The sequence below is a fragment of the Herpailurus yagouaroundi genome, unplaced genomic scaffold (genome assembly GCF_014898765.1).
Source record: "Herpailurus yagouaroundi ecotype Mexico unplaced genomic scaffold, PumYag 140, whole genome shotgun sequence".
NCBI lineage: Eukaryota > Metazoa > Chordata > Mammalia > Carnivora > Felidae > Herpailurus > Herpailurus yagouaroundi.
This window is the reverse complement of record NW_024412395.1, coordinates 70,429,277-70,455,833: the sequence shown is the minus strand read 5'-3', so window position 1 is coordinate 70,455,833 and position 26,557 is coordinate 70,429,277. Positions and strand designations below refer to the sequence as shown.

General features: G+C 38.6%; 1 protein-coding gene across 3 annotated transcripts in view; it reads left to right on the top strand.

Annotated features, from left to right (window-relative positions):
• Positions 1–26,557, top strand: part of LOC121030837 (serine protease 58-like) — a 133,136-nt gene that overhangs the window by 47,972 nt on the left and 58,607 nt on the right. For 2 of the 3 annotated variants that reach the window (XM_040475680.1, XM_040475679.1), the window contains one exon: positions 21,285–21,422. The exons of the other annotated variant lie outside the window; for it this stretch is intronic. In XM_040475680.1, the coding sequence (XP_040331614.1) occupies positions 21,285–21,422 (138 nt within the window). The remainder of the gene's footprint in view (positions 1–21,284; positions 21,423–26,557) is intronic. 3 annotated transcript variants of the gene reach the window in all.

Sequence of the window (26,557 nt, the reverse complement as noted above, 5' to 3'; positions counted from 1 at the left end):
GTCTTCTATTTTGTTTATAGTTGCCTAATATAAGCAATGCTGTTGCAAACATCTTGTACATGCATCTATTAGTTCCTTAGGAGAAATTCTTAGAAAATTTGGTGAATCAATGGCAAATAAATATTATGATTTTAATGGATATAGGAGAGAATTATCTGGAGTTTGTACCAGTGTGGAGGACAGGTTGGGAAGGTCTGAGACCCTCTGTTAGATGTAAATAAGGCTATTTGAAACAAGGCTAGTAAATAAAGCTCATTTTCACTAGATAATATCCATATTACCACTCTTTTATCTTTGCCAGTATAAAAGGCTTAAAACATGATTCTTCATTCTTTCTTTAATTTGAATTTTTTAAAAAAAATTAGTGACATTCCATATTTGTTAATTCTGTAGTTTTCTTGTTCATGTATTTTGCCCATTTAGATGGGGGTGTTCAATTTTTAATTGATTTTCAAGGTATATTTATATATCAAATACTGACAAATGTGTGTCAATATTTAATATATAAACTTACCCCCATAATTTCCTTGCTGATGGTAGGCTGTCTCCAGGAAGCTCTTACTCTCCTTGAGCAGACTTCATTTAGACCATCCTAACCAATTTTTCTTTTTATTGACATATAGTTGACACACCATATTACATTAGTTTCAGATGTACAACATAGTAATTTGACAAGTTTATACATTAAGCAATGCTCACCATAAGTGTAGCCACAACCTGTCACCATACAACACTATTTATATATCATTGACTATATTCCCAATGCTGTATCTTTTATTCCCATGATTTATTTATTCTGTAACTGGAAGCCTGTATCTCCCACTCCCCTTCACCCATTTTTCTCATCCCTCCACTCCTCTCCCCTCTGACAATCTTCAGTTGATTCTTCGTGTTTATGGTTCTATCTCTGATTTTTGTTTGTTTTGAAAAATCATTTTCTTTCTCTGACTTACTGCACTTAACACAATGCCCTGTAGGTCCATCCCTGTTGTCACAAATGGTAATATTTCATTCTTTTTTATGGTCAAGTAATATTCCATTGTATATATTCCACATCTTCTTTATCCATTTTTTTAATCAATGGACACTTGGGTTGCTTCCATGTCTCGGTTATTGTAAATGATGCTGCAATAAGCATAAGATTGCATATATCTTTTATAATTAGTGTTTTCATTTTCTTTGGGTAAATACTCAGTGGTGGAATACTGGATCATAGAGTATTTCTATTTTTAACTTTTTGAGAAATCTCCATACTGTTTTCCACAGTGACTATACCAGTTTGCATTTCCACCAACAGTGCCTGAAGGTTCCTTTTTCTCCACATCATTACCAACATTTGTTATTTCTTGTCTTTTTTATTGTAGCCATTCTGACAGGTGTAGGGTGATAGCTCATTGTGGTTTTGATTTGCATTTCCCACATGAATAGTGATACTGAGTATCTTTTCAAGTATCTGTTTGCCATCTTATGTCTTCTTTGGGAAAATGCCTATTCGGGTCATCTGCTCTTCTTAAATATGTATGTGTGTGCGCGCGCGCGCGTGTGTGTGTGTGTGTGTGTGTGTGTGTGTGTGTTGAGTTGTAAAAGTAAGCCCTTTATATAATTTGGCTATTAACCCTTTATTGGATATAATTATTTTCAAATGTCTTCTCCCATTGGGTGGGTTGTCCTATTGTTTTGCTGATGGTTTCCTTCACTGTGCAAAAGCTTTTTATCTTGGTGTAGTCCTGATAGTTTATTTGGCTTTTGTTTCCCTTGCCTAGGCAGACACAACAGAAAAATATTGTTATGGCCAATATCAAAGAAACTACTGCCTGAGTTTTCTACTAGGAGTTGTATGGTTTCAAGTCTCATGTGTAGATCTTTAATCCATTTTGAATTGATTTCTGTGTGTGGGGTAAGAAAGTGCTCCAGTTTCATTCTCTTGCATATAGCTGTTTAGTTTTCTCAGCAGCGTTTATTGAAGAGACTGTATTTTTTCATTCTTGCCTCATTTATTGTATATTAAATGACCATACAATCACGGTTTTATTTCTGGGGTCTCTATTCTGTTCTGTTGATCTATGTATCTATTTTTGTGCCAGTATCATGTTGTTTTGGTCACCACAGCTTTATAGTATATCTTGAATCTGGAATTGTGATACATCCAGCTTTGTTCTTCTTTCTTAAGATTGCTTTGCTATTTAAGGTCTTATGTGGTTCCATACAAATTTTAGTATTTGTTCTGGTTCTGTGAAATATGCTGTTGGTATTTTGATAGGGATTGCATTGAATCTGTCGATTGCTTTGGATATGGGCATTCTAACAATATTAATTCTTCTAATCCATGAGCATATCTTTACACTTGTGTATGTTGTCTTCAACTTCTGTTTTTAAATTTTATTTATTTACCTATTTATTTTTACTTTCAGAGAAAGAGAGAGAGAGAGAGAGAGAGAGAGAGAGAAAGCACAAGCCAGAGGGAGGGAGAGGGAATCTTAAGCAGTCTCCATGCTCAGCATGGAGCCCAACATGGGGCTCAATCCCATGACCCCAGGATCATGACCTGAGTCAAAATCAAGAATCAAATAGATGTTCAACTGACTGAGCCACTCAGGCTCCCCTTTGATTTCTTTCATCAATGTTTTATAGTTTTCAGAGTACAAACCCTTTATCTTTTTGGCTAAGTTTAATCCTAGGTATTTCATTATTTTTCGTACAACTGTAAATGGAATTGTTTTCTTAATTTCTCTTTCTGCTACTTTGTTATTAGTATACAGAAATGCAACCAATTTCTGCATATTAATTTTGTATCCTGAAACTTTATAAAAGTTACTTACTACTTCTAATAGTTTTTATGTGGAGTCTTTAGGATTTTCTATGTATAGTACCATGTCATCTGCAAATACTGACAGTTTAATTTCTTTCTTATTAATATGGATGCCTTTTTTTTTTCTAGTCTGAGCTGTAGCTAAGACTTCTAGTACTAAGATGAATACAAGTGATGAGAGTGGACATCCTTGTCTTTTCCTGATCTTAGAGAAAAGCTCTCAGTTTTTCACCATTGAGTATGAAGCTGTGGGTTTTTCAAATATGGACTTGATCATGTTAAAATATGTTCCCTCTAATCCCACTTTGTTGAGAGTTTTTAATCATGAATTGATGTTGAATTTTGTCAAATGCTTTTTCTTCATCTAGAAAGATGGTCATATAATTTTTATCCTTTGTTTTGTTAACATGGTGTGTCATGTGTTTGATTTGTGAATATTGAATCATCCTTGCATCCCTGGAATACATTCTATTTGATTGTGGTGAATGATCCTTTTAATGTATTGTTGAATGTGGTTGCTAATATTTTGTTGAGGATTTTCACATCTATGTTTACCAGGGGTATTGATTTGTAGATTTGTGTGTGTGTGTGTGTGTGTGTGTGTGTGTGTGTGTGTGTCTTTGTCTGGTTTTTGTATCAGGGTAATACTGGCCTTATATAATGTATTTAGAAGATTTCCTTCATCAGTCCATCTAGTTCTGGACTTTTGTTTGTTGGCATTTTTTCAATTACTAATTCAATTTTTAATTAGTAATTGGCCTGTTCAGATTTTCTATTTCTTTCTGATTCAGTTTTGAGAGATTGTATGTTTCTAGAAATTTATCCATTTCTTCTGGGTTGTCCAGTTTGTTGGCATAGGCCATCCTTACCAACTTAATAGCCATTTCCATATGTGCCTAAATTTCTTCTGGAATTCCTGCTGGATAGCTATATAATAGGGTATGTCAATAAAATATGTACATAATAAAGTCACATTTGTTTGAAATGAAAATTATGATGTTAGAAATTACATAATCCATAAATTATATATCTCAATGGAAAAGTAAACATTCAAAATAAGCAGAGTATGAGACGTAAGGTAACAACACAATCAATTTAGAAGGCTGGCATACATATATAGAAATTTATTAATCTAAGGCAGGAAGTGTAAAGAATCCTTGGGTGAGATTTTCAAAAAGAAAAAAACCACAATCTGCCTGTTCTCTCCCATTCTAACACTCCTTTGATTGCAGCTGAACTCCCTACCCACTCACATATCATAATGGTTCTTAAACTGGCTGTACCTTGAAATGATCTGGGGAACATTAAAAACTACTCATTCCTGAGCCCTACTCCAGAAGTTCTAAAGTAATTGATTTGTCACTGGGATGTTTTTAAAGCTCCCCAGATGATTCTAATGTGCAGGCAGGGACTAAGCACTGTTCCTAGCTTTGAGTAATTTAAGCCTAGACTGGAGAACTAAAATGACTTCTGGTCCAGAGCACACTGACTTTGCTGGTTCTTACCTCTTTCTTCAATTCCAAAAACTGGACTTCTGCCTTTTTCACAACACAAAATCCTCCATTTTATTCTTTTTTCTTTCTTTCTTTTTTATTTTCTTCCTTTATTTCCTTTCCTTTCCTCTCCCTTTCTTTTTTTCTTTCTGTCTGTCCATCTGTCTATCTGTCTTGCAGAATCCTGCCTCCTTGTGTTTATGGGTATTACTACTACATAATAGTATGGTCTTTTCTGGATTTTCACAAATTACTTATTAGATTGTTTCACACATGTACCTTCTGGGACTACTCTGATACTAAACCCTACTTTGGGTTACCTCCTCTTGCTTTTCACTATACTCTGTACACCATATTCTGCCAATGTACTTATTCATTTGTTTGCAGCTGCATTCTTCCCCATGAAGTTGTGACTCATCCCTAGGGACATGGCCCAGTCCAGACTTTAGTCAGCAATCTCTCTCCTCCTAATGTACAGATTATTTTTCTCTGCTTAATGATGTCATTTTATAAGACTTGTAGTGAATATTGTCAGAGGAATATAGGAGAAACTTCCCAGGCCAGTGGAGGTTATGAAAGGTACCTTTTTAAAAGCTAATTAAGGATTGGGGTGCCTGGGCAGCTCAGTTGGTTGAGTGTCCGACTCTTGATTCTGACTCAGGTCATGATCCCAGGGCTGTAGGAGCAAGTCCTGCGTTAAGCTCCATGCTGAGCATGGAGCCTGCCTAAGATTCTGTCTCTTTCTCCCTCTGCCCTTCTCCCCCACTTGTGCTTACTCTCTCTCTTTCTCTCTAAAATAGCATTTTTAAAAAAAATTGTTAAAAGTAAATTGGCGATTGGAACTTCAGAATGAGGAGCTCTGCAAACCCTCTTCCCAGCAAAACAACTATATAACTAGTGAAAAATATTATAAAAAATCACTTAATATCTCTTGAAATTTTCCTAAGAGCAGAACCTTTAACCTAGGTTTAGCAAGCACAAATTACTGGGGCCTTGTTTACTCCTGCCCGAGCTACCTGAACTACTCCTACAGATGTTCCACATTGGCAAGGGCAAGCTGAGAAGACCAAGGGCTACCGTCCCCACTTCCAGCATCTGCACATATTGCTGGGTGTCATTCTGGGAGAATCAAGTTACTGTCCCTCCTCCCATCTCCTGTGCAATGGTTCTGAGATTCTGTTCAGGGGAAGAGGCAAGCCATAAGGACAAAGGGCCCCACACCTCTGCCTCAGGGGACTGAGTTTATTTGGAACATAATGTGGAAACTTCATGCTTAAAGGTATTGTCCAAAACAAAGAAAATTTTGGTTGGAGAACAATTGAGAGGGTGCTGTTAGCTCCATGACATTGGTATTAATAAGCAAATGCAATAACTATAAATGATACACAAAAATGGGGTGGGGCATGAAGTTATATAGTAGTAATGGCAGCACACCTTTCCATATTTAACTAGAATTTGTTTACTAAAAATATGAAGTAGATTTTAAGAAATATATTACAATCTATAGAATAACCATTAAGAAAATAGCTCAAAAATAGAATTTAAAAAATCATTAAAGGAATTAAAATGTTACATTATAAAAATATCCACTTAATACAAAAGAAATCTGTAAGGAGGAAGAGAAATGTGACATGAAATTTAGGGGAAAAAAACAAAATGGTAGATGTGAATTTAAACATATCTAACATAAAATATATTCATATAGATCATGAATATGAATGAGTCTGTAGAACATTCTACCCAACAACAGAATTTTTTTTCCTTAAGTGCACATGGAACATTTTCTACGATAAACTATATGGTATGCCTTATTTTAGGCTCAATAAATTTAAAAGGATTGAAATAATACGAAGTATGTTCTCCAACCAAAATGGAATGAAATTAAGAATCAATAACAAAGAAATATGGGAGATTCATAAATATGTGGAAACTAAACAACAAAGTCCTAGATAACAAATGGGTCAAGAAAGAAATCACAAGTGTAGTTTGACAACAACAAAAATGAAACTATGAACAAGCATATACCAACAAACCATGAGCAAGCATATGCCAACATCATCACTTAGATGAAATGGACAAATTCCTACAAAGACACAAACTACTGAAACTATCTCAAATAGAAATTGAGAATCTGAGTAGATCTATAACAAGAGACTACATTTGTTATCAAAAAATTTCCACAAGGAAAAGTTCAGAACCAGACAGCTTTGCTGTTGAGTTCCACCAAACATTTATAGAAGAATTAATGCCAGTCCCTTATATACACTTCCAGAAAAGGAAGATGAGGGAATATGGCCCAAATAATTCTATTGAAGCCAGTTTTAGCCTAATACCAAACATAGATGAAAATACTACCTAAAAAGAAAACTGCTTATCAATATGCCTTATGAATATAAACACTAAAGTCCTCAACAAAACACCAGGAAACCAAATCCAGTGACATATAAAAATAATTACACCCCCTGGCCAAATGAGATTTATTTTAGGAATGGTTGGTTTAACATCTGGATATAAATTAGTGTAATACAAGGTAACAATAGAATGAAGGGCAAAAATCAATAATCTCAATAGATGCAGAAAAAGCATTTTATAAAACTAGCATCTTTTAACCTCTCTAGAGGTTCTACACAAAGCAATTAAGCAAGAAAAAGAAATAAAACACATCCAGGTTGGAAAGAAAGAAGTAAAACTATCTCTATTTGCAGATCACATGATCTTAAGTGTAGAAAATCCTATGGAATCCATTAAAAAACTATAAGAATTAGTAAATTTAATAGGTTACATTGTTACATTCCTCCAACAATAATTCCCTGACATGAACTTAGTGTCCAACAATTTAATTCAATACTGACACTAACTACCCAGGGGTAATGCAAACCCCACAAGTTAACAGCTCGCTGCCACAAGACTGCCTCCACTTTAGATACCAAACCCAAGTGGGGGCCTCAGGCAGACTGAAATTTGAGGGTTACCGTGATCCCCACTCAGGTTTGATAATTTGCCGGAACAACTCACAGAACTCAGGAAAGCACTAATAATTACACTTTTATTATAAAGTATATAACTCAGGAACAGACAAATGGAAAAGATGCATTGGACAAAGTATGGAAATGGGGACAGAGAGCTTCCATTCTCTCTCCAGGAGCACCACCTGCCCAGCACATCAATGTTTTTATGAATTCAGAGCCTTCTCCAGATATCATTATTCAAGAATTTTTATTGAGGTTTCATTATGTAGGCATGACTGATTAAATCATTGGCCACATGATTGAACTCAATTGCCAGTGCCTCTCCTATCCCCAGAGATTGGGGGGTGGGGCTGAAAGTTCCAACCTTCTAATTATGTGTGTGGCGAGCTTCTTCCTTGAAACTATCTGAGGGCCCACCGTGAGTCACCTTGTTATCATAAACTCAGATATGATTATGAATAACAAAAGACACTCCTATCACTCAGGAAATTCCAAGAGTTTTTGAGTTCTGTGCCAAGAACCAGGGGCAAAGACCAAATACATATATTTTTATTATATCCACATAAGTAACCCATTAAAAGACATTAGAATTAAACAAGTTTAGTAGAGTTGCAGGATACAAGATTAATATTAAAAAATAAATTTGAGGGGCACCTGGATGGCTCAGTCGGGTAAGCAACTGACTTCGGCTCAGGTCATGATCTCACGGCTCGCGGGTTCGAGCCCCGCATCGGGCTCTGTGCCGACGGCTCGGAGCCTGGAGCCTGCTTCGGATTCTGTGTCTCCCACTCTCTCTCTCTCTGCCCCTGCTCATGTTCTGTCTCTCTCGCTCTCAAAGATAAACAAACATTAAAAAAAATTTTTTTTAATAAATTTGATTTCTATATAGTAACAATAAATAATCTAAAAATGAAATAAAAAAAACAATTCCATTTATAATAGCATCAATAACAATAAAATAGGTATAAATTCAACAAAATTAAGTGCAAGGCTTATATACTGAAAATTGTAAAACTTTGTTGAAAGAAATTAAGAAAAACCTAAACTAAATATACACATTTTATTTTCCTGGGTCATAAAACTTACTGTTAAAGTGGCAGTACTCTTCAAATTATCCACAGATTCAATGCAATCTCTGTCAAAAGCCCAAGTAGAATTTGTGCAGAAATTGACAGGGTCATCCTAAAGTTCATGTGGAAATTCAAGAAAAGCTATAGTAATCAAGACAATGTGGCATAAAGTTAAAAATACAGATCATTGGAACAGAAATGAGAGTCCAGAAATTAATCTTTATATTATGGTTAATTCATTTTTGATGAGAATTCCAAAATAATTCAATGGGAAAAGAATAGCCTTTTCATCAACTGTGCCGGCACAACTAGATATCCACAAATAAAAGAAAGAAGTGGACTCTTACTTCATACCATATATAAAAATTAACTCAAAATTAAAATTAAATTCTTAAACTATAAAACTCTTAGAAGAAAACACAGCAGAAATCTTAGGACCCTTGGATTTGATAATGATTTCTTATAAATGACTCCAAAAGCACAAGAAACAAAAAAACTGGATTTCATCAAAATTAAGATCTTTTGTACATGGAAGGATACTATTAGGAAAATAAAAAGAGGGGCACCTGGGTGGCTCAGTCGGTTGAGTGTTCGACTTCAGCTCAGGTCATGATCTTGCAGTCTGTGAGTTCGAGACCCATGTCAGGCTCTGTGCTGACAGCTCAGAGCCTAGACCCTGCTTCGGATTCTGTGTCTCCCTCTCTCTGCTTCTCCTTGATTCATGCTTGCTCTGTCTCTCTCTCGAAAATGAATAAAGGTCAGGAAAAAAAAAGAAAGAGAGAAAGTAAAAAGACCTACAGAATGGGAGAAAAAGCTTTGCAAATCATATACCTGATAAAGATCTTGTATCCAGAATCTATGAAGAACTCCTAAAATGCAACAATAAGAAGATAAATAATCCAATTTTTTAAATGAACAAAAGATTTCAGCAGACATTTCTCCAAGGAAGATACACAAGTGGCAAATAAGCACATAGAAAGATGTTCAATATCATTAGCCATTGGAAAATGCAAATCAAAACCACAACTAAAATCCTTTAATTATCTTTATGAATATGGTGATATAGGTTTAACTGCGTCCCCCTAAAATTCTATGTAGAAGTCCTAACCCTGGAATATGACCTTATTTGGAAGTAGGGTCAATGTAGATGTAGTTTATTTTTCTATTATTATTTTTAGAGAGAGAGAGTGCACACAAGGAGGAGAGAGGGGCAGAGAGAGAGAGAGAATCTTAAGCCGGCTCCACACTCAGCATGGAGCCCAATGTGGGGCTTGATCCCATGACCCTGGGATCATGACCTGAGCTGAAATCAAGAGTCAGACATTCAATTGACTGAACCACTCAGGCAACCCAGATGTAGTTAGTTTGGATGAGATCATACTGGAACAGGGTGGCCCCCAAATCCAATATGGCCAATGTCCTTATAAAAAGGGGAAATTTATGGGGTACCTAGGTAGCTCAGTTAAACAGCTGACTCTTGGTCTTGGCTCAGGTCTTGATCTTAGGGTCATGAGTTCAAGCCCTGAGTTGGGTTCCATGCTGGGCGTGAAGCCTACTTAAAGTGGGGTAGGGGAGGGAATTTAGACACAGACATGCACACAAATAAAACACTGTGTGAAGATTAGATATATACTATCACTAACCAAGGAACTACCAAAAACTAGAAGAAAGGTCTGAACAGATAATTCCCTAGCATCTTTGAAGGGAGCATGGTTCTGTAGACACCTTGATCTAAAAATTTTAGCCTCCAGAACTATAAGACACTTTCTGTTGTTTTAGCCACTCAGTTTGTGGTAGTCTGTTATAGCAACCCTAGCAAAACATTCCATCTGGGTATAATAAAAACATCAACAATAATAAATGTTGGTGACAACGTGGAACTATTGGAACCCATACATTGGTGATGGGAATGCAAAGTGCAGTCCTTTAGAGAAATAATTTGGCAGTCCCTCAAAATGTTAAACATACAGTTACCATCTGATCTGGCAATTCCTCTGTTAGGTATATACCCAAGAGAACTGAAAACAGGTGTTTAAATAAATACTTGTACTTGAGTGTTCATAGCAGCATTATTCAAAATAGCCAAAAGATGGAAACAACCCAAGTGCCTGTCAAATGATGGATGAGTAAACAAAATGTGGTATATCCATACAGTGAGATGTTATTCAGCCACAGAAATGAAGTATTGATGTATGTTACCACATGGATAAACCTTGAAAATGTCATGCTAAGTGAAAGAAGCCAGTTACAAAAGGCCATGTATATTATGATTCTATTTATATGACAGGCCCAGAATTGGCAAATCTATAGAAACAGAAAGTAGATAGTAGTTGGTGGTAGGGTTGGGGGCATGGGAGAAGTTGCAGAGGAATGGGGTGGGACTTAAGAGTTCCCTTTTGAGATGTTGAAAATGTTGTAAACTTACATTGTGGTGATTATTGAACAATTTTGTGGATACATTAAAAACCATTGAATTATACTTAGTTTTTAAGGATTTTTTTACTGTTTTTTATTTATTTTGAGAAAGTGCATGCATGAGTTAGAGAGGGGCAGAGAGAGGCAGAGAGAGAACCCAAGCAGCCTCCACATGCTGTTGGCACAGAGCCCAATGCAGGGCTTGATCTCACAAACCATGAGATCATGAGTCTGACACTTAACTAACTGAGACACCCAGGCACCCCCATTGAATTCTACTTTAAATGGCTGAATTTTATATGTGAATTATATTTCAATAAAGATATTTTTAAAAAGACCCGGATCCTGAATTATCTACCTGAGCCCCTCCCTGCAATCCTGACCTACAGAAACCAAAAAAGAGTATAAGGTTATGTTGATTTTTTTAAAAAGAAAAGAAAGCTAATTAGAAAACTCCCAAGACATACTACTTATGGGAGGTTTGAATTATGTAGATATATGCATTGGCCAGTGGCAGTCTTTTAAAACAACATTGTCTTGATATTTGGGGAAATGCTATGTGTGTTGGCAAAACACATAATTTGCACTTCAGGCAGGTTTTGTGAGTGCACAATTCTTTAGTTCTTGGAACCCTTCAGAAGCGCTAACAGTATTCAATCTGACTCTGGGCCAGTGCTTTAACTACCTTCTAGTCCTGTGTATGAAGGGGGGCACCCCAGATAACCTCTAAGACCTCCCCTCTTCCCAAATTTTTGGTGTTTAATTCATCACTCTGAGAAATGAGGCAGCAGCAGTAGAGCTGGGGGCACTAGAATCCCCTGAGGAAAACATGTTATAAATGGAGACACAGGGAGGGCACCTGCGTGGCTCAGTTGGTTAAGCATCCAACTCTTGATTTCAGCTCAGGTCATGATCTCACAGTCAGTGAATTCAAGCCCCACCCTGGGCTTTGTGCTGAACTTGTGGAGCCTGCTTGGGATTTTCTTTCTGTCTTTACCCCCCACCTCAAAGTAAATAAATAAACTTAAGTCTTTATGAAAGAAAAAAAGTGGAGATGCTGGGTCCTACCACCAGAAATCCTATTTGCATGGGTGAGCCCTGGAAATCAACATTTTACAGAAGGAAGCCAAACAATTGAGAAACACTGATAAGGTCTGGAAACTAATCACCCACAAGAAATCAGGGGCCCTTTTCTCTCCTGTGCCTGCGAGCTACGAGGTACCTCAGTTGCCATCGGTTACTTCTATCTCTGAAACTCTTTATTTAATATTTTTAAATTAGGTAATATTGGCATTAATTTGCTTCTTTTTATATATGAAAAATATGTAGTGGATGGTTGGGATATTAAAAGATCCTGCTAATTCCTCTTAAGCCCTGTGAATATTGCTACTCAAGAAATAGCTACAATTTTATTTTTCACCTGTGAATGGGAGCCACAGGAGATCAGGGAGGTGATATGTAACATAGGTTTATAGTCTGTTATGTGACACTGCAGTTCTGCTTCCCCTGTACAGAACTTTATGCTCCCTGGGGGAGCACAGCACTTTGAACAGAGATGTCATAGAGAGCGTTAAAAAGAAGTAGGGAGACATACCAGTGATAAGACTTCCATTGGCTGAAATAGCTTTCAGGCCTTAGGGGTAGCTTTGTTCAGATGTCAGAAAAAGGATAAAACCTTTACCAAGAACCACTTACCTACCTTAAACTGAGATTCAGCTTCATCTGAATTGTCCCTCCAATTCAAGGAGAAGGGATTCACATTCCTGTCTACCATTAGACCCTAAACAATAACTCACATGGTGTTTACTATGCTCTGAGCACTGTTCCAAAAGCTACATAAACTCATTTAATCTTCGGCACAGGTCGACAGTTATCTTTATTTTAAACATGAAGAGATTGAGACAAAAAGGCTAACTAAATTACAAAGATTATAAAACTGGGAGACTGGAGAGCAGGATGCGAATCCAGGCAACAAGGCTCTAGAGTCTCTGAGGTGTAAATACTAAACTTCAGCCTTGTTCACCAGAGTTAACTATGCAACAAAATTCAATGTGCTTCCCATTCCTGGATTAGTGGTCTTTAGCAGCAGGATAATATTGTGCAAATTTGTCTTTAAGGAAAAGAGCTTAAGGTTTAACTGGTGAAGCATAATGCTAAGTTTGATCTATTAACTGGAACATTGTTCTCTGAAAAATAATGGGATAACTAAAATTCTGTTAGGAGTGAGTGACTTTAAAGAACTGCTAATAATCAAACATTATCCTCATCATTATGCATCAGGAAACTACCTTTAGTTAAGTATTGATTTTTAGATGAATACGTTTTCACTAACCTGAACACACCAAGTTGGAATTCTACACCCCTCCATCCCTGCTCAGGAGCTCAAGAGCCTTAATTGACCCAATTCCAGAAAGTGAAGCCAATGTGCTAGAATTTTGTTGGCATTGAAATTACTACACACTAATTGTAAGAGACCTTTTTCACCTGGTGCTTTTCATTCAAGGACTTCTAGGAATGAGCAAATTGTCAGACTAAAGATGTAGTCTATCAAAAAAAAGTATATGTTGCTTTTTAATATTTAATTTTTGGATGTACCCAGTCATTCAGCAGGTATTCTTTAAGCACCTACTATGAAGAAAACAATATAATAGCGATTGGGAGGATATGAAGATGAATCTTGTCCCCCAGGAGTTCACTGTCAAGTATGGGAGACAAGATTAAAAACTGCAAAACAAGACGCAAGAGTAGATGATGGTAAAAGTAAAATAACGAGTGACCATGGTTGTTCCAAGGAGAATTAGGTGGGAAAGAAAAGCTTTTAGCTTTTAGTTCAAAAGGACTTGAAAGGACACTGAAGTTAAGGTAGGATTGGGACACATGGAGTTTGGGAGAAAGGCTGAATTCTTTTAACTGAATCTTGGGAGTGGATTGGAAGTTCTAACAGTAAGTGGTTATAGAGCAGGGACTTTGTGTCTTAAATGATCACATATCCTCATGCCAGGCACAAACTGGAATGAGAGAGGGAGAAAGGATGGAAGGAAGGGAGAAGCCAGTCATTCTGATCTCCAGGGAAAGAAGACATAAGTGACAACTGACCTCTGATCACTCTGGTGACCTCACTGGATTACAAGCTCTCAAGTTCTGTACTTCATTCAGGATGGAATAGGGTCACATCTAATGAGTGACCAAAGAATGCATGCAAATGATCAACAAATTATCTTTCCATTGTGAATTGACACTACATCCTCAACTAGGAGAATAGGATCAAATACATGTAGGTGTAAAATTAAACAATAAGATTGTTGAAATGGCAAAACTACTATTATTTTGAAAACATTAAAGTGTTGAGTAATGTTCAAAGGATGAGGTGTTGAAAAAGTAATAACATCACTGATGGAAACAGAAGTATACTTATATTATCTTTAATTAAATATAGCCATGTTCTTTCAAAATGTCTCCCTTTTGCTCTTGTTAGGAGACCATAACATGTCATGTTCACAGATCTGTCCTCGGAATCCAAAAAATCCAACATCCAAATCTAATATGGCCACCCAAAAGACCAAGAATTGCCTCTTACTCTTCCCCCCACATAGCCAAAAGGGCAAAATCTCTAGATTGAAAGCACTGTAGTGGATTAGAACCTCATCTTTTTTCTTTAAGACATCGCTTTAAAAAATTTTTTTTTATTGGAAGTGGTGAGTACTTTCTCTGAAATTCAATGTCAGTCTTCACTAATTTTTTTAATCTACAGAAAACAGTCATTTCTATATTTTCTCACTTTTGCTGCTTGTTTCTGCCAAATGCTTTCTTTTGGCTATATGTGACAAATGTGTCCCCAATCCTCTGTACAGACATTTTACAACTCTCTGCAAGCTGAGACGAGATAAAGTCTTTTAACTTTCCCCTTCCCTTGGCAAAATAGAACCAGCAAAGCATTTTTACACATGCCATTCTGGTCTCAGCATTTCATGTTAGCATGGCAGCAAAGGGAATAAGAGGTTGGCTAATGACAATATGGATTTTTTGGATGGTTTACCACAGATTAGAATACCTTTATACACTGAGCAGCACCCTGGAGGCAATCAGGCATTTAATTGTTGACCTGTGCATTAACCTGCACCTTTTTCTGGGTGAGAAGTTGTCACTTTGCCAGCATGAATACTTACGAATAAAAATGCATGGCCATTTAACTGGTGTGATTTGAGAAACTATGAGATGTTTCCTACAGCCCTTATTTTCCTTGCCCACCTCTTACACTGTCTGAGATTGCATCTTTATAGACTTATTCCTATGAATAACAAGCATCTGGACCAGTCCCCATAAGAGTTATGGCACATTATAATGGTGTCAGTACTCTTTGGCTTGATGTAATACCCCCATTTCGAATCTGAGAGACCACCAAGGAGCTGATACCGATGCAAACGCATGAGGGTTTATTTGCAAGCTCGAGCTTGGGCCCAAGTATACCCGACACAGCGGAGCAGGGACTTGGACCCCTAGGTTAAGAGGTGTAGCAGTTTTATAGGCACCAGTGGCCAATGAGATTGTAACACACACAGAAAGTTGCGTAGTCATGTCAGTCCACACGCAGGTGGCCAATTGAATTACAATTTACCCTATAGTAACTGTTTGAACTAGCCTATCACTCTGGTCAGAATTGGCACGCAAGTTTGGCGGGCAAAAGGCAGGGTTTACATTCTTTGGCGGTTAGGGGTTCCGCATTCCTATATGAGCCGGTTTCCAATAAGGGTGTGCTCAGCGGCTTGACTAGGGTGGGGGAGTGTCTTAAGCAATAAGTAGGTCATGTGGAGGTTATACATGAGATGGTGGGTGTAGCACAAAATGGAGTTAGTCTTGCTCTGCTTGTCCAGGAGTAGGGGATTTTTGTTAAATTCCTTGGGTCCCACATTGACTTTAGCTTATTAGACCTTAGTTCTTCCCTGGTAACTTGCCAAGGTGCTGGCATTTTGGAAATTAGAGTTTTCATGAATGGGTACTTGAGACACTGTCCTTTACTGCAAGTCTGGGTGGGGTACCTTAGAAGATACAAGGGCACTGGGTGACTAGGAAAAGAGGAAGAGAGCCTATAGCAGTTGTATTAGTTTTCTAGGCCTGCCATAAGAAAATATCCACAAACCGGATGGCTTAGAGCAAAAAGATATTAGTGTCACAGTGCTAGAGGGCAGAATTTAAAATCAAGGCATTGGCAAGACCATATAGTCTTCAGAAGGTGCCGGGAGAGCATCTGTTTTAGGCCTGTCTTCTAGCTTCTGGTATTCTCAGGTGTTCCTTGGATTACAGGTGGCTGTCTTCTCCCTGTGTCTCTTCATATTATCTTCCCTTTGTATCTCTGTGTCCAAATTTCCAATTTTTATAAGGACACCAGTCTTATTGGATTAGGGCCCAACCTAATGGCTTCATTTTACTTGATTAGTTCTATAAAACTCCTGTCTTCATAAATTAGGTCACATTTTGAGGTACTAGGGGTTAATATTCCATCATAAGACTCTGGGGGAGGACACAATTCAATCTATAACAGAGGTGTGTGTGTGTGAGAGAGAGAGAGAGAGAGAAAATATGTGTGTGTGTGTGTGTGTGTGTGTGTGTGTGTGTGTTGGGCTGGAGTCTGAGGGAGAAAGTATATAAGGCACTTGAAAATAGAACTTACCTAATTCACATTATGCCCTGGGATGGCCCTGCCTATTTAGTGACTTTGTGCACTAAGAAGTCATGGCTAGTTCAGGTGTAACTCCTAGAATCAAAAAAGTTGGCTGATCAGGAGAATCAGCTAAATTTTATAACTAAAAGAGTCAGGCAACAGTAATGTTCAAAACAAGCAGGAAGTCAGGAATCTGGGCAGGTAAGACAAAGGTGGAGAAACTGGCTTTTAGAAGCCATGACTAGGTAAGAGCTCAGATATCTAAAGAAGCATTTTTTCCTCAACTTTTATTGTTCAGGCATACTGAAAAGTTGAAAGAATTAAACAGGGAACAACCATATACCTAACACCTCAATACTATGATTAACATTTTGGTATATTTATTTTATCACATATCTTTCTATTCATGCCTTTTTATTTTTTGTATCCCTGATGTTTTGATATCTGGGGTCTTGCCTTGCTGATCTGGAGAGCCTGCCCCTCCCAGCACTAGCCAATTCCTAGAGATAGTAAAGTGACTTGCCTTTCATTTGCTAACTAATCAATTAATCCAGAGCCCACTCCCCGACTACCTCCTCTATGGGGCTTTCACTCTCAGGGCCACTATTTCTCTGTTGTAATCACCCCAGGGCCAGGTATCAGGCAATGAGAGAGAGAGAGAGAGAGAGAGCGAGAGAGAGAGAGAGAGAGAGAGAGAGAGAGAGAGAGAGAGAGAGAGCTCTCTACACCTCAGAGCCTGCTGAAATTACTCAAACTAGCCAATCCTAAACCTGTTTGTCCTGCCTTGCCTTGCCTGCCCTGGGAGCCACAATAAAAGCCCTTGCCCACATTTCCCCCTGGCTCTCTGCCTCCTAACCAACCCTGACACTTCTCCATGTGCCCTCTGTGCCCTGGATGTCCCTCCCTCTTGGGAACTGTGAGGAACAATCTTTTTAGTGTCAGCCATTTTCTTGATCTATTGACCTCACTATACCTGAATAATAAAAAACCCCTAAATTTTAGGGGTACCTACCTGGCTGGCTCAATTGGTTAAGTGTCTGACTTTGGCTCAGCTCATGATCTCGCAGTTCGGTTAGTGAATTTGAGCCTCTCCCTGCATCTGGTCTGAGCTCTCAGCATGGAGCCTGCTTGAATTCCTCTGTCCCCCCCTCCCTTGCTCCCACTGTCTCTCTCGAAAATAAACAACAAAAAATCATCTTTATTGAAATATAATTTACCTTTAACAAAATTTGCCAATTTTGAGCATGCAATTTAGTTTTCTAAAAAGACCCAAAAAACAAAAACCCTATTAAAAACTACCACAATCACAATATAGAACACTTATGTAACCTAAAAAAATGCCTTCATTTCCCTTTACAGCCAATCCATTCTCCTCATCTGCCCCTAGAAACCGCTGATCAACTTTCCACCGCTATAGTTTTGCCTTTTCTAGAATTTTCTATAAACTGTATGTGATCTTTTCTGTCTGTCTCTTTTCAATGGGCATAATTACACTTTTGAGATTAATTGATTTTGTTGCTTGTATCAACAATTCACTTCTCTTTATGACTATGTAGTATATCATTGTATGTATATGCCACAACTTATCTATTCATTCACCAGTTAATGAATATTTGGATTGTTTCTAGTCTGGGGCTATTGTAAACAAAGCTACTATGAACATTAAAGTACAGATCTTTGTATGGAGCATATTTTTTCTTTTATCTTGAGTAGATACCTAAGAGTAAGATTTCTAGGTCATGTGTTAAGTGCATGTTTAATCTTGTATGAAATTGTCAAACTGCTTTCCAAAGTAGCATTTTGCATTTCCACAGCAATGTATGAGAGTTCCAAAGACTCTAATTATTGACAGGACTTAGTATTATTTGTCTTTTCAACTTAGGCATTCTGATGCATGTGTAGTGGTGCCTAATTATGGTTTTAATTTACATTTCCCTAATGATTAATGAAGTTGAGCATCTTTTTTATGAACTTACTCGAATATCTTCTTTTGTGAAATCTGCTTATTTTTTTTTTTTTGCCATTTCTTAATTGGGTTGTTTGCCTTTATTAACCTGTGAGTTCTTTAAATATCCTGGATAGAAGTCCTTTATCAGATACATATTTTGCAAATCTTTTTTTCCCAGTGAAGAAGCAGTTCTTAAGTAGGAAATACTTGCATTCAGGGGCGATAAAGGGTCCCAAATCCAGGCAGCTGAGTAATTTAGGGCAACATGTCAACAATGAGAATGCTGAATTGTGAACCTCATTCCAAGACAGAAGTTCTGGCCCAGCCATGGTTCTTTTATATACTTCTGGTTAGGGAAGAACCACTTGCAGTGCATGAATAGCCCAATATACATACTGTGGGGGTGGCTCTGTCTGGCCTACCCACAAGGAGTATAATACCCTTTTATGACATTTGTGGCAGGGCATTTGGGGAGCAAGGAGGAAGAGGAAGTAAGTCAGGAGAGAGAGAGGGGTTAGTAAGAAATTAACATGAACTTGAGCCAAATGGGAATGGTGGCTACAGTATTCATGGAGAAGGTTAGCTTTCCATGAGCAAGTCCTGATAAGAGAGTAGCAAATTCAGACTCATTCTGGGCAAACATTGATAGTTCAGGGAAAAGCTAAATCCAAGGTTAATGGGATGGTAAGATGGGGGTACATATACAGAAGTCTAGAACAGAGAAGATAAGTAATCCATGAGAGCTTGACATCATGGAAGGATGGGGCCTGTGGCAGTCATGACTATGTGATTAGTACTTATATATGACTTGTAAGTTTGATTCTTCTTCCAGAAACATTTAAATAGAAAACTTAGTGAGTTTTGTAGACAGAGCCCTAGTGAATATCTTACTCTGCAGTGTCTTAGGACTGACTTTGTACATATGGAAGTCAGCCAGATCTCCTGGGTGGATCATTAAACTGGAATTCTTTTCTTGGAACACCAGTACCTTACTGTGTGACCTTGACCTAAGGCTAGCCATCAACCTGTCAAGAGGAATGACCCCAGGGATAAGGCCCTGCTGCCTCTACTTAAAGACTGTTCTTCAAAACAAAACAAAACAAAACAAAACAAAACAAAACAAAACAACAATGGATACAAAAAAGAAAAAAAGAATGCAATCATCTCTGGTTTCTACTTGCTTAAAGAGAATGTTATGAGGATTCTAGAGGTAATATCTCTGGAGGACTTTGAGCTCCATCAGTAAAAATCTTGTATACATATAAACCAAAGGAATTCTGGTAGACAAACATGGCAATATTGTATATCAGTCTTTTGTGTCTGTTTTCAGATTCTTTTTTAACTTGGCTTGGGTCCAGAAGTAGGCATGTATAGACAGAATATGCCCAGTATTGGGTTTTTTAACTCAATCCCTTCCTTTAAAATAAGGGCCGGGAGAGACACCTGGGTGGCTTGGTGGGTTAAACGTCCAACTCTTGATTTCGGCTCAGGTAACAATTTCAGTGTGTGAGATCCAGCTCCTAGCTCTGTCCTGACAGCATGAAGCCGCTTTGGATTCACTCCCCGCCCTTGCCCCTCCCCTGCTCACTTGTGCATGCACACATGCATGTGCATGCCGTGCTCTCTGTCTCCCTCTGACCTTCTCTCTCTCTCTCTCTCTCTCTCTCAAAGTAAAGAAATAAACATTAAAAAAAATAATAAGGGCAATGAGTAGATTTTCATCAGGGACCTTAACTGTAGGCCTCCCTCACAATGAGAAGTAAAACTAAGTATAGGTGAGTCCTGTGTGACAAGTATTTTAATGAGAAATTTATACATAACTTGAATTATTGATATCATTCATCTTTCAATGAAATGATTATCAATATTATTTTGAGTGTTATTCCCCTGTTACTTCAAGTTCTATAGGTTTTACATAATTGTAAAGGGCCTAACATTATTATGAAACATTGTAAGATATGATTTTGATTCTAACAGTTTATTCTTGACACTGGCATTTAATTCAGAGAATAAGATCAAGAGGATCTTGATGAGGATCAAGGATCATGAGGATGCTCATGAACTCTCAAGGAGAAAAGATCATTTGGATTTAGTGTCTATGTGTGTATTTTTCTCTAAGTTTTATGAGGTAGTTACATAAAAGGGACTTCTAAAATAGAAAAGGATGATGAAAATGGGCTGAACATTTCAAACAAAGTTCAGTGTGAAATCAGTAGTATATTCAGTAGAGGTGACAGGGAACAAAGATGTGGAGGAAAAAGGAGAAAAGGAAAATCAGCAAGCAGTAAAAATAATGATTGGGGTCAGGCAGTAACAGTAAAATCAAGAAACTTGAATATGATGGAAAAAACCATGGGTAGCTATAAAAGAGGCATTTGAAATAGGAAATGATGTGAGAGGAGAAGATAATTTTAGTACAGTTAAAGGAAGTAGCAGCTATGGGTGCTAAAAGAGAGGATTAATTTTAAATATGTCCCAGAAGTAAGAGAAATATTTTTTAAGGGGTGGGGAAAGAATGATGGAAAAAGCCTAGTTGAGTGTTATATGGCTATTTCAAGCAAGATTCTACGTAGAGTATTATGACCATTTGGGTGCACCGTACTTTTACTGGCACATTGATGAACCAGAGGTCATTCAAGACACCAGGGTGGTGAGAAATGGCAGCTCTCCTCAGATATCTGTAGGTCTGCCATAAGGAAGAAAGATCACATTTGACTTTATATCGTTCAAAAGAAAGAAATAGACCTAAGGAAAGTTAGAGGAAGGCAGATTTTGCTTAATATAATGCTCTAACAATTAGACATGCCCCTATAACAGAATGGGCTATTTGTACAGTAACACTTTCCATCTTTGCGAGTATTCAAGCAGAAAATATGCAATAACCTGACTAACTAATCAAATTGTTTCTTTTACCTTATAAGGTCCTTTTTGTCTGGAGGATCATGTGATTTGCAGACAGTGAACCCAAGGCCTCGTAGCCCTGATGCTGCACTTTGCTCTTTTACAAGAGTTGCTGCTTTCCCAACACCCCCACCTGCCAGGAGGAGAGGAAGCCAGAGGTACTTGCTATGACCATCCTTTTGGCACATCTGTTGCTGGTACATTGAGTGTCAGCTACTGCTTTTTTTTACTTCTCTTTATTATTAATTCTGGGCCCCCAAGCAAAAGTTTTTGAAGGCCTTTCCCCTCCTTGTTAATTATAACATGGTATCAGTCAGAGTCCAAGCAGAAAACAGATGAGCATTCAAACAGAGTAATTTGAGGAGAATTCAATAAAGAAACTGTTCACAAAGGTGTGGACACTATTTACAGAAACCAACAAGGGATGGCACCATCCCCAGGACTTGTGATAGGGAGAGGCATTACTACTGCAGGCCTGAAGATGGAGAATATGGAGCTATTTCCACACCCTGGAGAGGGTGGTTGTACGGAGAGGACTGCCTGAAAGGTGAGTTTGCAGCCAACACACAGCAAGAGGGCCAGGGAAAGAAATAACCCAGCCTCACTTTTCTTCTGCTGGTGCCTCTCACTGCCAAACCTGACCATGAGCTGGGCATGAAGGGAGCCAGCTGACATCTGTATGGGTCAGCCTCCTGGGGCACAGAGCAGGACAGAACTGAGAAAAGAAGGAGTCTGGAGAGGCTAATGGAAGAAACCACAGAAAGCAAATTCCTCCCTAAGGTACAGCTGGCGCTTAAGCAGTTTCTGTACTGTTAGGAATGCGGCAACGTATCTTGGAAGAACTTAATTAAGGCCTCCACCCTCTGCTAGCCACCCTGAGGTCGTGCCTGTCAGAATTACAGTTTTCTGCAAAGTTTTTCCTGATGGTCAGTGTTTAGTCCCCTCCACCTTCAAGGAAAGGACACATGGTAATTTTATTTAAAAAAAGACATGTAGAAGTCCTTCCTTTTAGTCAGATGCTAGAGTTTCCCCACTTTAGAGCAAAGGAGAAACATATAGACAGAAAGGCAGTTTCACTCTGAAGTAATTGAAGCTTAAGCTTTGGGGTCCCTTGCTTGGACCTCTGTGAATGTTGGGAGTTTCTGGGGTTGGTAGAATGTTCTAAGTGAGGGAAGGAAGCCAGATTGCACTTCTATGTAAACATTTCTAGTAAATTGCCCAGAGAAGTGTCACAAGGAAGAGATCTGGCCTTCCAAAGCTCCAAAGTTCCAAGGTAATTTGTCATGAATCCTTTTCTTATCCTTAATAAATATTCATTTTTTTGTACCCAACTTTGTATTTGTATTTTGTATTTTATGTTTTTTTTCTTAAGAAGAATCAACCAAGTAATATAAGCTTTAGCCCTCACAAAACCTGGATCCACCCTAACTATGTGGAATTTTCATTATATTCAAAACTAGGTCAGCAGTCTGTTTATAATGCAGGAGAGTGGATGGCTTTGGTATGGAGAGTCACAGGGATTTTGTATGTTTACAATGGAAAGTTTATGCATGAGAGAGAGAGTGAGCACGTATGTAGGTTTTATCTGTGAATAAAAGAATGGCTCCTATCTACTAGCAAACAGGCATCAAGGAATCAAAGTTTACTATTCTTCGCCACCTTTTGGCTGCTGTTCCATTTCTCTCCTCCACATAAGTGTTCCTTGAACACATGCTTTATACAAGGTGTATCCACCTCGGAGTCTTGGCTGGCTCAGTCAGTGGAACATGTTACTCTTAATCTCAGGGTTGTGAGTTCAAGCCCCATGTTGGTTATAGAGTTTACTTTAAAAAAATTGAGAATAAAAAATTATGTGTCCAACTCTCAACTACATCTATGGCTTTGACTCTCTTTAATCAACTTTGTTCCCCTTCCTTCTGTATCCCTCTCATCCCTAGAAGCTGCCCCTCAACTCGGATATTAACAGCAACTTTATGGAAAAGTCAAAGGACAATTTCCAATATTGTCATTTCAATTTCTGACTTGTTGCCTCACCAGTGCACCAGTTCTCCCTTCAGTCGTGACTAACATGACTTCTTTAAAAGCTTGGCCACTGAACTCTGGCTTCTGTGGGATCATTTGCTTTGAGGATTCTATTTTACCATTTTCTGTATCTATTAGAGTTCCTTAGTCTTTTTTCTCCTGGGTGTAATCTAGGCTAGGAATCACTGCCCTCCTATTCAATTAGGCTCTGCCCGTACTGAGATCACACATATTTCTCTTCAATCATTTCTCCTCAGTTTTCATGCCAACCTCTTTGGCTGCTTCTTTCTTTTTTTGCCTCTTTCCAATCCATTTATTTGTTAAGTCCATACAATGGGATCTTCTTTTATCCTGAGTACTGGTATAAGCTCTTGGGTAGGCTCTCCCCTCCAGATCTAATCTTCTATAACCACTTATCAGAGTAACAGTGGACATCTCAAACCACTCATCTAACCTCACTCCACTCCCTAAGACTCTGTAGTGGCCTTCAATAATCCCTTAAAGCATATCCAAACTGTTTTCCAGGAGTCACATCACTTCCTTATTTAAGATTCAGTTGCTTATGGGACACCTGGGTGGTTCAGTTGGTTAAGCATACAACTCTAGATTTTGGCTTAGGTCATGATCTTGTGGTTGTGATATCTGGCTCCACACCATGGGGCCTGCTTAAGACTCTCTTTCTCCCTCACCCTTGGCCCCTCCCTTGCACATATTCCCTCTCTCTCTCTCTCTAAAAAAAGAGAAAAAGAAGATTCACTTGCTCAAATCTCCTTTTGTCTAATTCTATCCCTACTTTTTCTAAAACTACATGATACATATATAGTGACTCCTCCTTCTGCTACTTACTATGTGCCAGACTCCATGCTATGTACTTAATTTGACCTAAGTAGGTTGCCCAAAGTTATAGACTTAATAAGGGTCTTAGTGGTGTTTGAATTAGGTGTCTCTGTTCATACTCTCAACCACTGTCCCAATGTTCTCAGGGTATGGGTCATTGACCACCTGCATCAGGGTCTCATGGAGTGTCATTTAAAGTGCAGATTCCCGGGTCCCACCCCTTAACTATGTAAATGATGAAAAGGAATCAGTTATATAAAGATCTAATGAAGGAATCTTCTAGGCAGAGAGAACAGCAAACGCTGAGAAGGGCAATAAGCAAGGATCAGAATAAAGGCTAGTAAAGCTGGAGGACAATGAGACCAGAGAGGTAGAAGGGGTCAGCTCCTGAGGATCTGGAAGCTTTGGATATTCGTTTAGTTAGACAGGAATCTCTAGGACAGTTGTAAACAGATGAATAAGCTCCGCCTTATATTTTAACAGATGGCAGCTGCCCACTAAAGAGTTGTAGGATGGTGGAGTTGTTTCAAGGAAGCAGCTCCCAGCCAGGGCATCTTCCTTTCATCAAGAGAGACCATCGATGAATTCTTGCAATTGGAAAGTGAGCAGGAGTGATTGATGTGTCACTCTTGGGCACAAGTATCAGAGAAATAGATGTACCTGCTTCACTTTTTCTTCCTCTTTGACCAGCCAGATGGATGTTAACTTCATATTGAAGATAAGTAGGCTTTGCCCTATCCTAGCGTGGCCCTGACAAAAAAAAAAACAAAACAAAACAAAACAAAAAAAAACCTATATGGGACTATTAGGCAAATGAGAAGTAGAATCCACATTACTCAAATATGGGGGTTTCTTTGTTATAGTAGTTACTGCTCCCTCAAATGATACAAATCATATGACTTATGCTTTGCTGAGATTATGTTGGCTACTGGGTGGATGATAGTCTGGGGGTGGGAGGAGATGGCAGCAAGGGTGGGAGCAGGGAGACCAGTTAGGTGGTTCTAGTGGGACTGATGGTGACTTAGATTAGGTTGGTGGCACTGGAGTGATATGAAGTGGAGATACTAGATATACTCTGGAAGAATTTTTTTTTAGATATATATTTATTTTTGACAGAGCATGAGTGGGGAGCAGCAGAGAGAGAGGGGGACAGAGAATCTGAAGCGGGCTCTGTGCTGACAGCAGAGAGCCCAGTGCAGGGCTCGAACTCATGATCCATGAGATCATGACCTGAGCCAAAATCAGATGCTTAACTGACTGAGCCACCTGGGCGACCCTGGAAGAAATTTTGTGTGTGTGTGAAACTAGCAAGGTGTATGAGTGCATTGGATGTTGGGTGTGACAAAAGAAAGGAACAAGAAAGGGTGTGAAAAGAAAGGAACCAAGGACTGCAAGGGGTTTGGCTTGAACTCACTGAAAAAAATAGAGATGCCATTTTCTGAGATGGAGACCAGAACTCTCAAAATCCTCCCTTGATTGCAGTTCTCCCAGTTAGCTCCATTTGTCCTGAACGATCTCTTAGCTGTGGCCCTTAGACCACATTATTCATCACCTGTGGCCTGATCCACATGCTACAGATCTTATGTGTACTTCACACATTAACGCTCAGGAAAAAACTTGACCTACACTCTCTCAGCCTGAACATCTGATAAAGTGAAACTCAAAAACATGAAAGTGGCAGTTTTAACCTCATATGGATTTAAGTTGTCTTTCTCATTCTTTTTTTTTTTTTTTCTCATTCTTACCAAGCTAGAGGAAAGATAGAGAAGAACTGTGTATTTTATGTCTGCAATTAAGAAGTAAAGGTGATGATGTTAATCACAAATGTCTGTAGTTCTGGGATAACCTTGATTTGGAGTATGGTTACAACATACTTTATAACCACATAGCTCTGGTGAGATTTATGTTTATTGATCCTTTCCTCTCTGTGTCCTCTGAATGTGGGTGCACTCAGGGTCACAGTGTCTCCAGGTCAGGGTTCTGTAAATGCCCTAGGGGTTGGAGATGAACCAGCTCTGTCAGGCTAGAGCGGTCAGCCAATGATGGCTCTCCCCTGGGCTCTCAAGAGAGGTGGCTACTTCCTTTTGAACATGGTCATGGTAATAGCTGTAATGTCTACTTGGGGCAAGTAAAAGAGAACCCCCAGAAAGATTAGGTAGCTGGAGTTGGACTCAAGAAATAGGCTTTGCTTATGAATATGCATTATGGTTCAGGGGAAGTACTCCAGTTTTTTTCCTTCACTTCCAACTGAACTGTCACTGTTAGCATTTGAGTTTTCTGTGACTGTCACTGCCATCCATAAGCATGCCCAAGTGGAACTAAGCCAAGTCCCCAACTGTGAGATGTCTCTTCAGTCTTAGGGGAGAAAGGGACAGAGGGTGAAGGGAGAAGGTGCAGAAAGGGGAAACTCATTATATATCCCTTGGAAAACTAT